The 13,986-nt window shown below is 52.4% G+C and overlaps 4 protein-coding genes across 4 annotated transcripts; 1 reads left to right on the top strand and 3 right to left on the bottom strand.

The window, feature by feature from the left end:
- Positions 1–763: 763 nt before the first annotated feature.
- Positions 764–2,137, bottom strand: N7458_002635 (putative mitochondrial DNA replication protein (Yhm2); the record flags this gene model as incomplete). Its single annotated transcript, XM_056906018.1, has 4 exons — positions 764–818; positions 895–1,567; positions 1,749–1,845; positions 2,018–2,137. The coding sequence occupies 4 exons, from the start codon at positions 2,135–2,137 to the stop codon at positions 764–766; spliced, it is 945 nt and encodes a 314-aa protein (XP_056770125.1).
- Positions 2,138–3,767: 1,630 nt separating this feature from the next.
- cit1 (citrate (Si)-synthase CIT1) lies at positions 3,768–5,497 on the bottom strand (the record flags this gene model as incomplete). The annotated part of the gene is made up of 5 exons (XM_056906019.1): positions 3,768–4,874; positions 4,965–5,012; positions 5,095–5,179; positions 5,256–5,320; positions 5,387–5,497. 5 exons carry the CDS (start codon positions 5,495–5,497, stop codon positions 3,768–3,770), a joined length of 1,416 nt encoding a protein of 471 aa, XP_056770126.1.
- Positions 5,498–8,129: 2,632 nt separating this feature from the next.
- On the top strand, positions 8,130–10,831 carry N7458_002637 (Nrd1 complex RNA-binding subunit; the record flags this gene model as incomplete). The annotated part of the gene is made up of 4 exons (XM_056906020.1): positions 8,130–8,249; positions 8,365–8,610; positions 8,917–9,016; positions 9,081–10,831. 4 exons carry the CDS (start codon positions 8,130–8,132, stop codon positions 10,829–10,831), a joined length of 2,217 nt encoding a protein of 738 aa, XP_056770127.1.
- Positions 10,832–11,744: 913 nt separating this feature from the next.
- N7458_002638 (uncharacterized protein) lies at positions 11,745–13,512 on the bottom strand (the record flags this gene model as incomplete). The annotated part of the gene is made up of 3 exons (XM_056906021.1): positions 11,745–11,832; positions 11,885–13,059; positions 13,129–13,512. 3 exons carry the CDS (start codon positions 13,510–13,512, stop codon positions 11,745–11,747), a joined length of 1,647 nt encoding a protein of 548 aa, XP_056770128.1.
- Between the last annotated feature and the right edge of the window lie 474 nt (positions 13,513–13,986).

Raw genomic sequence — 13,986 nt, forward strand, 5'->3', positions numbered from 1 at the left:
TCTACTTTTCAGTTTGATTGTTCCAGTGACGCGGGGGCTCGTGAAAGAGCCGATAGCCGCATGCTGGGCCCGAGATCGGATGATTGAGGGCGGGTTGGACCCTGGACCTTGCCAATGCTTCGAGGCTAGGACGACTAGGACTAGGCTCGGGATAATTCCTTGCGAGGGCCGGGTGGTTCCTTGTTTACGGGGAGGCTCCGAAAGGAAGGGGAATGAGGAATTGGTTGTTTCTTGTTTCATGTGTTGGGGGGGGGGGGGGGGGGAATGTCGAGAATATGCAATGGCCTATGTGGGGGGAACGGATTGGCGAGGCTGTATAGAATCGAAAGTAAGGTAGACCTACTTAAAGTTGCGAGGAGACATGATTCAGATAGAAGTGAAAGGTGAATTGTCCAATGCCAGCCGACCTGGAACCGGCTATTTTCTAAGTCTATTCTCTTGCCGGACATCAATGAGACAGGGAAACGAAACGCGAAATAGAGAACAAAAGAAGTAAACATAGACTCCAGCAAGACCAGCCAGCAACCAGAGGAAATTTCAAATGCGGACACAAGAAAGGGCGCTCTCGTTGAGGAGTATCACAGGCACAATTGCAAATGTATTTCATGGGTATCGATCGAGTCTGGTCCTGATCCCTAGTAGTAGAGTAGATAGATGGGATAGGACAGCAGACGAAATTATGGATGTGGGTTGAGTGACAAGAGTCCGCAAATTGTTTCCTTCTCCGGACAGCTGAATAGCAGAAGGGTATCTCAAACCTTCTCTAGTGCTTCGCGGTGACGGTATCGCCAGTCAGCTTCTCAACAGCTTCCTTGGCCCTGTGCAGTAGGAAGATGGTTGGTTAGTCCGAGGTATCACATGAAAGGAAGGAGAGGGGAAAAAAAAACAACATACATGTCACCAAGAGCCACCATGCAGACAGTCTGCCAAATGCCCAGACCAATACGGGGTGCAACACCACGGTAAAGACCCTTGAGGCCGTTAGAGTCGTAAATGTACTTGAAAGTCTTGCCGACAGTCAAGTTCTTCGGGCGGTTGGGATCCTCAGTCTTGCTCTGCATCTCAACCCGAATAACCTCAATAGGCTGGTTCCAAGCAGACAGACCACCACCGAGACTCGAAGCAAGCACCTTCTCCCAACCAGACAGCTTCTGACTGTCATCCTTGCCGGTGACCCTGCGGATGGCCGACTCAGCCAGACGGGACAGACCGAAGCGGGAACCCCAGTTAGTAGTCTGACGGATGGCGACGGCGTTCACACCACGATTGATACCGCGGATACCCTCCTTGCGGTAGATGTCCATGAAGGTGGCAAAGGTGCTTTGGGGCTTAACACCAGCAGCAGCCATCTTGTGCTTGGTGATCTCCACAGTCTTCATGCAGGTACAGAAACCCATGGTGGCATAGGCCTGGGCGACACCACCGGTCATACCACCAGCAATACCACCGACGAAGTCGTTCGCGCCCAGGGAGCGGGCTTGGTACTCGGCTTCGGAGGCGACGAAGAGGAGCACGGCGCCCTTGGTGGAGGCCTCAATCCAGGCCCATGGAATGAGTCCCTGATAGTCTAGAGAACGGAAAAAGAGTGAGTTAGTCTTAATTGTTTGGTTGATGACCTGTGCGTGTGCCATGATTGGATGGGAATCCAATTTCCCCTGGGACCGGGGGCAATTCCCCACACTATTAATGTTGCGTGTATCGGAGGAAACTGGGGGAGGGAGAGAGAGGAGAGAAAGCGTGTCACGTACAACCGAGGATCCCGCCACGGCCCCAAATCCGACCCATAGCGCCAGCGAAGCTGTCGCCCCGGTTCGCGGCCATGGTCGTCTTGATCACTTCCAGCGGCTAGAAAGAGAGAACGAGATGATTGTCAGCATGATTGATTGTCTTCAAGGTAGTGTGGTAGTTGGCGGTAGTCATTGCCCGGTCGTAGTGGTTGTTTTGTTTTGACGACCGAAGTCGAATCCAAAAGCAACCAGCGCAGGCTCGAGGAGGACGAGGTAGCGGGTGTATTTACCTGACCCAACGTGGTGACCTCGAACATGTTCAGACCCGCACCAAGCAGCAGGTTGCTGAACTTGACGGGCTTCTTCTCGAGCTTTGGCGCAGCGGCCTTGTCGGGGGTAGCGGTAGACATCGTTTGGCGAGAGGATGTGCTGAAAGGGGCCCTGACCAAGGGATGTAGGGGGCTTCGTCGCGAGAAGAGAAGAGTGGGAAGGGGGGGGAAGAGGGGAGAGAGAGATGAAGTTTGTGGAAGAGCAGTGGAATGTAGGAAGAAAGTTCAGGGAGGGGGGGAAGAGCCAAATAGTCTTATAGGGAAACTTTAGCAGCAACTGGGGGGAATGCTGAAGTGTACCAAGTAGGCTCGGGTACTGAGACTGGACTGGCCTACTGCGGAGGATAAGCCTCCCAGCTCCGGTCGATCTAACAGACCTGACAAAGTCCAGGAACTACGATTGGCATTTACTATCAAGTGAATTGGAAATTGATTCACTATTAACGATGGTCCATACTCTTCTCTGTGTTCTATTCTCAAACTACCTACTATTCAACGACTCAACACTCTATGCTTCACAGTCTGGACTCGGTATTTTGTACTTTGTACATCCTTCTGGACCAGTCTCCGCTCAGACCTTCGGGTACTGGGTACCTCCCATACCGACTCGCGCCCGAATAATAACCACCATACTACAGTATAGTGATGATGATGATGATCAGAACTAACTACGGAGCGCTCCGTACCAGATAGTAGATTAGAGTACTCAAAATAAAGAGTGATCGGCCTAGACTACTAACTACATAACCTCGAAATCGGAATATTCTTCTACTACGTCCGCTCGTCGGCGAATGAATCTACCTAGTTTCTATTCCTCCGATCAATGCCAGCAACGAATTTCGCCGGGAATAATTCCGATTCTCTACAATCGGGTCTACAATAGCAACTCCGATAATTCTATTTTCTTAAACCCAGTCATATATAGAGTACAGTACATATTTATCAATTGGCGCTTTCCCTCCTCACTCAATTATCGTGCTAGTGTCTTTTTTCTTTTCTTTTCTTTTTTTCTTGGTTGAGTGGGTCGGTGAGGACGGTTGAGGACTGGAGAGGCCTCCCAACAATTCACGTGTGCTCGATTCTACCAGAGTAGCCGTCAGACCAAAACACGTGCCCATTCTTGGGTTGCTCGACTCTTATCTGAGGATCCCATCCGATCAACACAAGAACTAGATATGGTTGAATGCGATCCTCTAATCATGCAGTATATGCAGTATATGCAGTACAATACAATCCTGTCCTATCTTTCATCCTGCACCATCCCTGCATCGGCAGGATCAACATCAACCTCTCAACTATATCCCAAAGTACCAGATCAATGCACCCAACAGACACATTGATTGCCCTTTTTTTACGCATACAGAGAGAATCCAAGAAGTAACTCTGTTTGAACAATCCGGCGTGACCAAATTCCATGTTTGAATTCCATTTTTTTAGTGGAGGAAGTGCTGTTCCAAGGCCCGCTCGAACCGATCAAGTCCTATCATACAACATGAAATAAGAATAAATCACCCAACGACAAAAGAAATAATACACAGGGTTCCCCTTTCCCTCGATTTCCCGAAAAAAAGTATCATAAGAAAAACAAAAGTCAAGGTCCCAAAATCAATCCATCAATATAGAAAAAGGACAGAAGAGAAGAAGAGAAAAAAAAAGGCTCGTGAAAGCTCTTGGGGTTTTTTTTCTTTCTTTCTTTATTCCCTCCCCACACTTACAGCTTAGCACCGACCAGCTTGGCGTAGGCCTCAGTGCTGAACGACTTGGGGCGCTCAATGGGCATGCCAAGGGCACGGTCGATGATCAGCTGGGGCAGGACACCCAGAGCACGGGAGACACCGAACAGGACGGTGTAGTAGTTAGCCTCGGTCAGGCCGTAGTACTGCAGGAGGACACCGGAGTGGGCATCAACGTTGGGGTAAGGGTTCTTGGTCTTGCCGTGCTCGGTCAGAACACCGGGGGCGATCTTGTAGACCTGGCTGACCAGCTTGAACATGGGGTCATCGGGCAGCTTGCGGAGGGCAAACTCGCGCTGGGACATGTAACGGGGGTCAGTCTTGCGAAGAACGGCGTGGCCGTAACCGGGGACGACACGGCCGGCGTTCAGGGTGGACCACAGGTAGTCCTTAATGGACTGGTCGCTGAGGTCGTTGCCGATGGCCTTCTTCATCTCGGTGAGCCAGTTCAGGACCTCCTGGTTGGCGAGACCGTGCAGGGGACCGGCCAGACCCTGGAGACCAGCAGACAGGGAGAGCATGGGGGAGCTCAAGGCACTGCCGACCAGGTGGGTGGTGTGGGCAGAGACGTTACCACCCTCGTGGTCGGAGTGGATGGTCAGGTACAGACGCATCAGCTCAACAAAGTCCTTGTTGTCGCCGAATCCGAGCTGGTTGGCCAAGTTGAAGGAGTAATCCTTGTCCTTCTGGATGGCGGCAACCTTGCCGTCCTTGAAGACGTTGCGGTAGATCTTGGAGGCGATGGTGGGCAGCTTGGCGATCAGGTCCATCGAGTCCTCGAAGGTGTAGCTCCAGTACTCCTTCTTGTTGATACCCTTGGCGTAGGCCTTGGCGAAGGAGGACTCGTGCTCCAGAGCGGTCACAGCCAGAGAGAACTGAGCCATGGGGTGGAGGGTGCTGGGGCAGCGGTCGATGAGCTCCTCGACGAAGGCGGGAACATCGGAGCGAGCGGCCCACTCGGCAGAGAGGGCGCGGACCTGGGCCTCAGAGGGGATCTCGCCAGTCAGGAGGAGCCAGAAGAGACCCTCGGGGAGGGGCTCCTCACCACCAGGAGCCTTGGGAAGGAGCTTCTGGAGGTCGGGGATCTAATGAAAGGGAGGGGAGCGTTAGCTAGCTGGCAACAATTGTGTTGCTTTTTTTTGGGGCGCAATTGGTGCGCAAGAGGGTCAGCTTACGGTGTGGCCACGGAAACGGATACCCTCCTCAGAGTCGAGGACGGAGCCCTAACGAAATATGTTAGCTTCTAGTCATGCGCGCGCCGCAATAGGCCCTCTCCCCCTTTGGAATTGGCGGGAAGACACTCACCTCCCAGACGAGGGACTTGATACCACGGGCACCACCGTAAGCCTGGTCGAGGGTAACCTCACCAATGACCTTGCTACCGAACTCCCTGCAATTATGTTGTCAGACGAAATGATCTGGAATGGGATACAAAGGGAGGGACGAAGGGGGCGCGGTCGACATACTTGCGGAGCTTCTTGACCTTCTCGATCTCGGCGGGCAGGCCGTCGGCGAAAGTCTCCTTCAAGGACTATTGTGAAGGTGTTAGCATATCAATTGAGCTTCCTCGAGCTGGAAAGAGTCGTCGACAACATACCTTAACCTTGGCGGAGGAGTAGCAGCGAGCGCCGTTCAGAGCAGCAGTCTGGACGGGCTTCGCGATAGAAGACCGCAAAGCGGAAGTACCGATCCGAAGAGAGGTGGCCATGACTGAATGTGAATATCCAAAAAAAGATTCAAGGATATGGGGGGGGAGGGATGGAGGAAGGAGGAAGAGTGATAAAGAAGAGGAAGAGGAAACACGGGGGAAAGAAAGGGAAGAAGAAGAAATCCGACAGCTCCCTAGGGATCTCGTTTTTTTTTCTTTCGGATTATTTTTTGGTCTGGTAATACACGCCGGTATTGGTCACGGACTCACGGTCGGGAGCCCGTTCTGTGTCTGGCGGGACAGCGGGACGGGACAAAAGCTCTGGTAATTTTTCCCATTCTCAACGATACTGACCGAGTTGGTATCGCCGATTACGGGGAGGGGGGGGGGGGCGGTTGGAACTTGGAGAGACCAGGTCGGGCTGCCGGCAGATCTACAGGTGTGACTGGCCCCCCGTCCGAGAGCTTCCGCTCTGGTGAAATACTGCGTACAGAGTACACAGTACACATAGTTGAGAAGACAGTAGTATGTAGTATATCGAGTATTTATATATATATACATACGACTACCACCACTTTTACTTTGGAGTTGATCTCCAATGATTGATATACCCGGGGTAATTTCCATGTGCGATGCCACTTTTCAAATGCTAGTTCTTATTTGAGTTTATAGACCCCGTACCATATATACAGCCAGCTGTGTCTTGTTCATTTGATGACCTCATTCCCTGTGTATTATTCTTCCGAGCGCCTCGGTCATAATACTACTAGAAAGGACATAGTATTTCTATCGTCTATCCAATTCTACAATCGTACTCTGAATTGATCAATGCTTCGGGATCCGGTACTGGAGAATACAGTCGTCTGTCCAATTCTCGACATGATGATGAAATGGTTATACAGTACTGTACCCGTTGATGCTGATGGAGGGTGGCAGTGACGTCGGCAAGTCGCCATCGTTTGTCCCGTGCCGCCATCCGGATCCCCGAAGATGGATCCTCGGCATCGCGGGTTTATCTTAGTCCTGTTGCGGGTATGATGCCTTGTACTGTATTATTACATACATTCACCACCCCAATGTACAGTTCGAGGAGGATCCTCCGATCCACGAGGTCACTCCTCTCGTCTACCCTTTCGACCGGGCATTCCCCATTGAACAGATTCCCCTCCATTTCCTGCAAAAACCCGAGTGATTCACTGATGCCCCCTCGCTCTATGGTGCTGACCTTCCCCGTATCTAGCCGGCAGGTTGCTGAAATGGTTCACCGAGATCGGGAGCCCCACGGGCGGCATCAAGGGGCAGAACGGGCCTCGAGAGACACTCTCGCTCTCCTGTGTACGGAGGAGTTTCTTGACCAACTCTGTAACTTTACTCCCGAGGCAGCAAGCTAACAGGGGCTAAACAACCAAACAATCCTTCCTCGACATGCCTCGGTCGCCAACGGATTTTTCTCCGGCCCCATTCCTTCCGGAAGATGTATCCACTGTTCCCATCTAAAAGGGTAATGGCCACGGTGGACATGTGTACTGAGCACGATTCTATGAACGGAGAAAATCATCCACAGCTCAAGCTCTGTGCCCCATGGCCCATGCCCCCCCCCTTTCGTGGTGGTAGCCGGGGGAACCAGACCTCAGCAACTCAAACATCAGATCTCCACCAGGAGACATCCACAACCAGTAGGTGGATCCGGGAGCCGGCAAAATTGTTGTTCCATACGTACAGTACGGAGTGTCACGGCAATACAATCATTCAACGGTTGAGTATACAGTCACATGATTGTAGATCACATGATGACACGTGCCAGTTGATCACCTGCCAACGTCATCACATGACTCAGCTTGAAGAAACAGGTTGGGCAACATGCAAACCATGCAAACTCTGCAAAAAGTCTTTTCAGGTGATCCCCTTTCTCCCTTCCATCACCTCCTTTCATCCTCCTCCTCCTCCTCCTCCTCCTCCTCCTCGTCCTTCTTCCTTCACCTTTTTCTTTCTCGACCCCCCAACCGCCATCGTTTTCATCAGCTCTCATCTCGCCGACCATCCACGGATTACCTGTACACTGTAAATCCGTCATTATTTGGGACTTCTGGGGGATACTTTCAGATCACCGTACGCTTTTAGGTTGTACCACTCCGTACCTCGTACACTTGTACACTCGCCAGGCTACACCCCGAGTCCCTGGACCTGGACTCTCCCTATTTTTTTTCTTCTTCCCTTCGCTTTAGGCTGTATCTCAGCTGTAGGCGGCAAGTTCTCTGGTCCAACAGTGAATTACGCTCGTGCTGTAGTGTGAAGCTAAAAAAGATACCTCGAGGGCAAGAAACCAGAAAGAAAATCCCAGGGAAAACTGCTTATAAGAAGATAACGGGAGTCGAGAGAAAGTCCAATCTCTCGCACTGAGATTTTAATCTCCTTAGGAGCTTCTCAAATTCTTTCTCTTATTTCCAACTCTCTCTCTTTCTCTAACACAACCTTCTGCTCTTCGAAGTAGCCAACCCAGGACTGGCCCTGGAGTACCGTTGCCAGCAGTTCTTTGTTTTGCCAGCCTCCCCAGGACAGGCAAGTGCTGCATTCTAGAGCCTTCCTTGAGAGATCAGACGAAAAACACCAGAGAGAGAGTCGAGTCCCTCTACGGGTTTCATCAACTCTCCACCCTTCACCTCTTCACCTTATCCCGCCCACATCCTCCACCATGTCGTCGGCTGTAGCAGAGCTGGAGAACTATCTCCAATCCATGCTGGCTTTGAAGCCTCCCGGTGTCTCGGGCACCAAGATTCAGGGCATCACTGCACTGTGTACTGCCAATGTCCAGGTAAGAAATAACCACTTTTGAGACGATCGATGCGAGATCCGACGAAAACGACTCAGAGATCGTGATTATACAAACAAGGAATCCTCTCCGGCTAACCAAAGCATGTTTCTCACAGAATGAATCTGTGCTGATCCAAAAGATCTACACGCATTTCAAGAAGACCCCGGGCACCCACAAGCTGGGAGTCCTCTATGTTGTAGACTCTGTAACCCGGCAATGGGTAGAAGCAGCACGCAAAGCTGGCCAACCCTCTGGCAGTGAAGCCCCCGATGGAACCTTTGCCGCGGGCGTCAATCGAGTGACGGAGTTGCTGCCCGTGCTGATGACCGACATCATAAACAACGCCCCCAATGATCAAAAGGTACGCTCACTCAATACATTTGCTTTGGCACCAGGATGCTGCACGATGCACTCCTCTTCTTATATCCCTCTCTTTGTACACATTTGTACTGTATACGCACTAGACCTGCAAGTCATGGCCCGTTCCTGGTCAGCCTCTGGGCGGGTCCAATTTGGGGGCCAAGTCCCCTCTCCCGCCGTATCCTGGTCGCTTCGTCTTGTCTCGCCCAGGAACCAACCACAGTGTCCTGAATGGGGCTGCCTTTTCTGGCTGTATCGGACTGCTTATTTGCTGGCCTCGTTTGTTCATACGTTTATTTCTTTGTAGGAGAAAATCAAGAAACTCATCGACATTTGGGAGCGTGGTGGCACCTTTCCCACACCCATGCTAGCCTCATTCCGAGACAAGCTGAATGCCCCTCCACAGAGTAAGTCTTTTTTCCCCTCTTCCTAACCTTCGACTTCAATTTCTGACTGTTACCTTGTATCTAGATGTGGAATCCACTACGCCCGAGGGCTCTCCCGCCCCAGGGTTCAACCCACTCGGAGGCCCCCCTTCTCAGTTTCAGCTCCCTGCCAACGGATCTGCAGCTGCCCCAGATACCTCGAGTATCCTGAAGGCTCTGGCTGATATGGCCAAGCAGAGCTCTGCGGCACCTGCTGCCCCGGCAGCTCCAGCTCCGGCTCCTGTCAACCCTCTGGCTGCCCTGGCTGGTGCAGTTCCCCCGCCGGTTTCCTCGGCCGACTCCTCCTTAGTTCCACCAGCTGCGAACCCTTTCGCCGCCGCTGGGATGGGTGCCAATCCTTATGCTGCTTTGGCCGGTCTGGCCCAGAACCCAGCCATGCCTGCTCAACCCCAGAGCCAGAACCACACTCCCAACCCCATGGCTGCGGCTCCGAACCCACTGGCCGCCATGATGGGCCAGGCCAATGCTGCTCCAACTATGCCTGATGGCAATGCTCTATCGCAACAGCTTCAGCTGCTGCAGTTCCTGTCGACCCAGGGTATCCCTCAAGATCAATGGGCAACCGCACTCCAGCTCCTCAACATGTCGAGCACCATGGGCGGTGCCAACCCGGCTGCTTCGCTCCCTGGATTCCCCATGATGCCTGGCCAGGCCCCTGCAGCTGCTGGCGGCTGGGGTCAACCCGATACCCAGAACCGTGACGACCGTGACCGCGATCGCGACCGTGACTATCCTCGCTCCCCTGGAGGCTATCGCCGCCGCTCTCGCTCTCCAGGCTGGGACCGCCGCCGCACGGCTTCCCCACCTCGCCGCCGCGACAGCCCCGTCTATGGCGAATACCACGGTGATTCCCCTGGTCGCCGGGGTGATCCTCGCGATGCCCGTGGTGGCCGTCGGGGCCCCAGCGAATATCGCCAGCGCAGCCCACCCGGTGGTCGTCGCCGCCGCTCTCCTTCTCCCCAGCAGAAGGACCCGAACCTCCCTCCTCCCGGTCCCAAGCTCATCGAGTGGGACTACTCCATTGGCCAGGGTAATATCAAGGTGCTTAGCCGTACGTTGTTTGTGGGTGGCGTGACCTCCTCCGAGGCACACCTGCGCTCCCTCTTCGGTCGATTCGGCATGGTCCAGACCTGCATTGTCAACGTTGACAAGCGCCACGCCTTCATCAAGATGATCAGCCGTCCTGATGCGGTCGCAGCTCGTGACGGCATGGAGGCCTATCGGCAAGCCGAGATGCAGCTGCGCACCCGATGGGGTGTTGGCTTCGGTCCCCGTGACTGCAGCGACTACCAAACCGGTATCAGTGTGATCCCCATTGAGCGGCTGACTGAGGCTGATCGCAAGTGGATGCTGACCGCCGAGTACGGTGGTACTGGTGGACGACCCATCGAGTCGGGCATGGTGGTCGAAGAGCCCGACATTGAGATTGGTGCAGGCGTTTCCTCCAAGGCCATCAGCCGACGCATTGCAACCGACACTGGCGGCAAACGTGGACCTATCTCCTCGCGTGGTGGCCAGGGTCCTGATCAGCGCTTCGGTGGTGCTGGACGTGGCCGGTCCGACCGTGATGGCTTCGGCGGTCCTCCCCAGGGCGCTCAGGGCCAGGATCAGCACGATATGTCAGTTGCACCGAATCCAGGCGTTCCTCCCGCTGTGCCAGCCTATGGCTTCAACTTCCCCGGCATGCCAGCTATGCCCTTCCTCCCACCAGGTTATATGATGGGCAATGCGCAGCCACCCTCTACCCAGCCCCCACCTCCCGGACAGGGCAACTAAATGAGCAAAAACACCAAAATCCTAGCACAGTGACAACTTTCGTCCTGTTCCTTTTCCCCTTCAGTGTCTCCATTTCCATTCTATCATCATGTCTTCATTCCACACTTGTGCATCTGGCAGCCCCTCGGATATAGCGGTGTCCCGGGAGGAGGAGGGAAGGGCAGTCAGTCGGCGTTTTAGGGAGGGTTGGTTTTGCTTGGGGTTTAGGGCGGCTTCCTTTCTATCTTCCCTGTATCCCCTTTCTTTGACCTTGTTTCACAAAGTGTCTTAAACTTTCAGTACCAGATTCAGTTTCAAAGTTTCATAGGTAGCGGTAGCGGTGACTATGCCTAGATTAGGACAGTCCCAGGAACTTAGGGTTCATTACTGTATTCAATTTTGCTTCTTTTTGACTTTGAAATGCTTCTTGCTCCGTTTGGTTTGTTGTTTCTGGTTTCTCCTGGCCTTCTTTATCACATGTCCCTTGTTCCATTGTTTGCTACTTGCATCTTCTTCATACTAAGTGCGGCGCCCTAGGCAGTGATGCCCTAGCTCAGCCGGTGGGTGACATCCCACTCTGTGTAAAGGGTTAATCTTTATCTTCGTATTTGTTCTCTCCTGCATTCATAGTACCTAGTCTAAGAAAAATAAATATTTTCAACTAATTCATTATGTCTGAAGTCATTCGTAACTACGTAAGAGTCCGTTCAAAATCGTTCCAACACCCGTCTATCACGTAACTATGGCTTTGTTGGCGTCGAGACTGATTCAAATGACTGAATTCTTCGTTCTCTTTTTATCCTACTGTGATTACTATGACTGGAAATCTCCTTATCAAGTAGCGTCAGAGGTGAAATGGTAATAAAGTTATAAAATTGGCTGATTGTACTAAAGTATCACACAGAATACTCCATATCATCTAGCTCCCTCAGATCTAAGGAAGCGTAAATTTAAACTGAACGCTCGGGATGTCAGAGCTGTTCGCATCCATCGAGAAAGTGACATTCCAGAATTCAAAGTTGCTGTGATAGTTAGCAATACTGTTCAGCTAAGAAGGGACGTTAATCAACTCACTGGATAATATCGCACGTTCCACCAAGCAGACCACAGAAAGAAATCTCAGGCACCGGGTTGACAGTTCCACCGACTACCTCGATCTGAAGGCCATCGACATCTTTGAATCCCGAGATATCCCGCTTTGAACCCAGCGGGTTGGAAGCAAGAACGAATGTAAAAGTGCTCGAGGCGTTGCCCAGAGGATAGGTCAGGTTGAGTGCGTAGGGGCTCACTTCCGCGTGCAAAGCGGTTTGAGTCGGATACAGATTGAAGTAACCGATAGAGCCACCGGGACGAATCCACTGCACGACCGAGGGAGAAAAGGAGGATGAATCCTCTGAGAACCCACCAACGACGCTCTGATTGAACGAGTCTGTGCCAATGGTCAGATTGGCCGACAACCACGTCGTGATATTCCGCGGCTCATAGTCTGCCGGGGGCGCATAAGTGTGTCCACTATAAGTATGCTCGCCAGAGAAAGAAGTCAAACTCGCAAGAACCGACTTCGGAACGAGGTTCTTGTGGAAACCCGACAACACAGCAATAATGGGCGCGATCTCAAAGTCATCTGCATGAGTCATTGACCAAATTGGAGACTTGGACTGCCAGACATTCTCCTTCTCAGTCAAAGACCAGATCCAGATCGACATGATAGCCACGTATTTGTTCATATCATAGCCGTACGATCGATCCCAGGGTCCTGCAAAGTTTCTCATATTCGGATTCCACAGCTGCGACTCGTACCCCCAGATCTGCTGGATGACTCGCTCTGCATTCTTTCCGATGACGGAACTAGTCGAGGAAAGGTACTTGGCAGCGATGGTCAGCGCATAGAGGGAAACACCTGCATAAGTTGGCCCATTGAACTCGGACAGGGTGTGATTGCGATCGAAGAGGTCGAGGAACTTCTGGGCATCGGCGTCTCCTGCGGAAGTCATGTTGGCATTTTTCAGGTGGTGGCCTGTCCAGGAGGTTGCCACCGTTCGCATTAGCCAGGCATTGGAATAGGCTGGGTAGAGGTTATCGTCGTCGACGCCGCCGACGCGATAGCTATCGCCGATGGTGTTATTGTACAGGCTCTCGAGGACGAGGTCTTTTACGTCTGTGGGTAAAAGATTGCCGAATTCCTCGTAGATGAGAATTAGTGCGGTGCCGATGAAGCCTCGCCAATTGGGATCCCATGAGTTATAGATCTATTTTTCTTTTCTTTAGTATACGAGTCCGGGGGGTCAAAGTTTCGAGGTGAATGAGTTAATACGTACCACGGGGGCATATGCAGGACTTGCAACCGTAGGCTGCTCCGGATACTTCGTATAATCACCATACCACAGCACCGACTCGTTCTTCTCCTGGCCACCAATCACATTCTTCAGGATTTTGATCGCTTCCTCGCGATCATCGCCCTGGTTCCGCTGGAGTAATCCAACGGAATACCACACGGTCGAACGGGTCTCATGGACACCCGCCGCGAGTGGATAATAGAAATAATTCAAATAGGAAGCATCAGGATCGTAAATATCATCCATCAACGTCATTGACTGGTCAAAGAGAGTCTGCGACTGCTTGCTCAACCCGGCGGCGCCCACCAGACTGGCGCCCAACAGGCCAAGACTGGCGATCCGAGACCAATTGACATTCACGCGCATGTTGAGGTCGTAAAAAGCAGGGAATTACATGTAACGTGACACTCGATGTGACCTCGTCCCAGTCCCCCTCATCTTTATACCCCCCTGGCCGTTTAGTCCATCATCCATGTCTGGCGATTTCTGAGCCCGTTATCGTCGGGAACTGATTTCCCCACGGCTCGGCTGAATTGCGGAGGAAAAGCCACCAAACTCACTAAACCCCCAACTAAAGTTGGCTAAACGGCCTAAACCAGTTAAGCATCTTGGCAACCACAAAGGCCAGTCCAATCGGCGCTCCGGCACCGGCCCATCGCCGGGGAAATGACCGGCCAAGTCGGTGTTTCGTATCAGCCAAGACTTGGAATCGGTTATCGCTGAGTCTCTTCAGAAAACGAGCCCTGCCCCAGGTCGATAAGGTTGGTTGCTCCTGCTTTTACCGTTGAACTCCGCAAAGTCGCGAAGCGACAGTGGAGCCTAACAGGTCAAGTGATATGA

The sequence above is a fragment of the Penicillium daleae genome (genome assembly GCF_028827525.1).
Source record: "Penicillium daleae strain IBT 16125 chromosome Unknown utg000002l_segment0_segment0, whole genome shotgun sequence".
Lineage (NCBI taxonomy): Eukaryota > Fungi > Ascomycota > Eurotiomycetes > Eurotiales > Aspergillaceae > Penicillium > Penicillium daleae.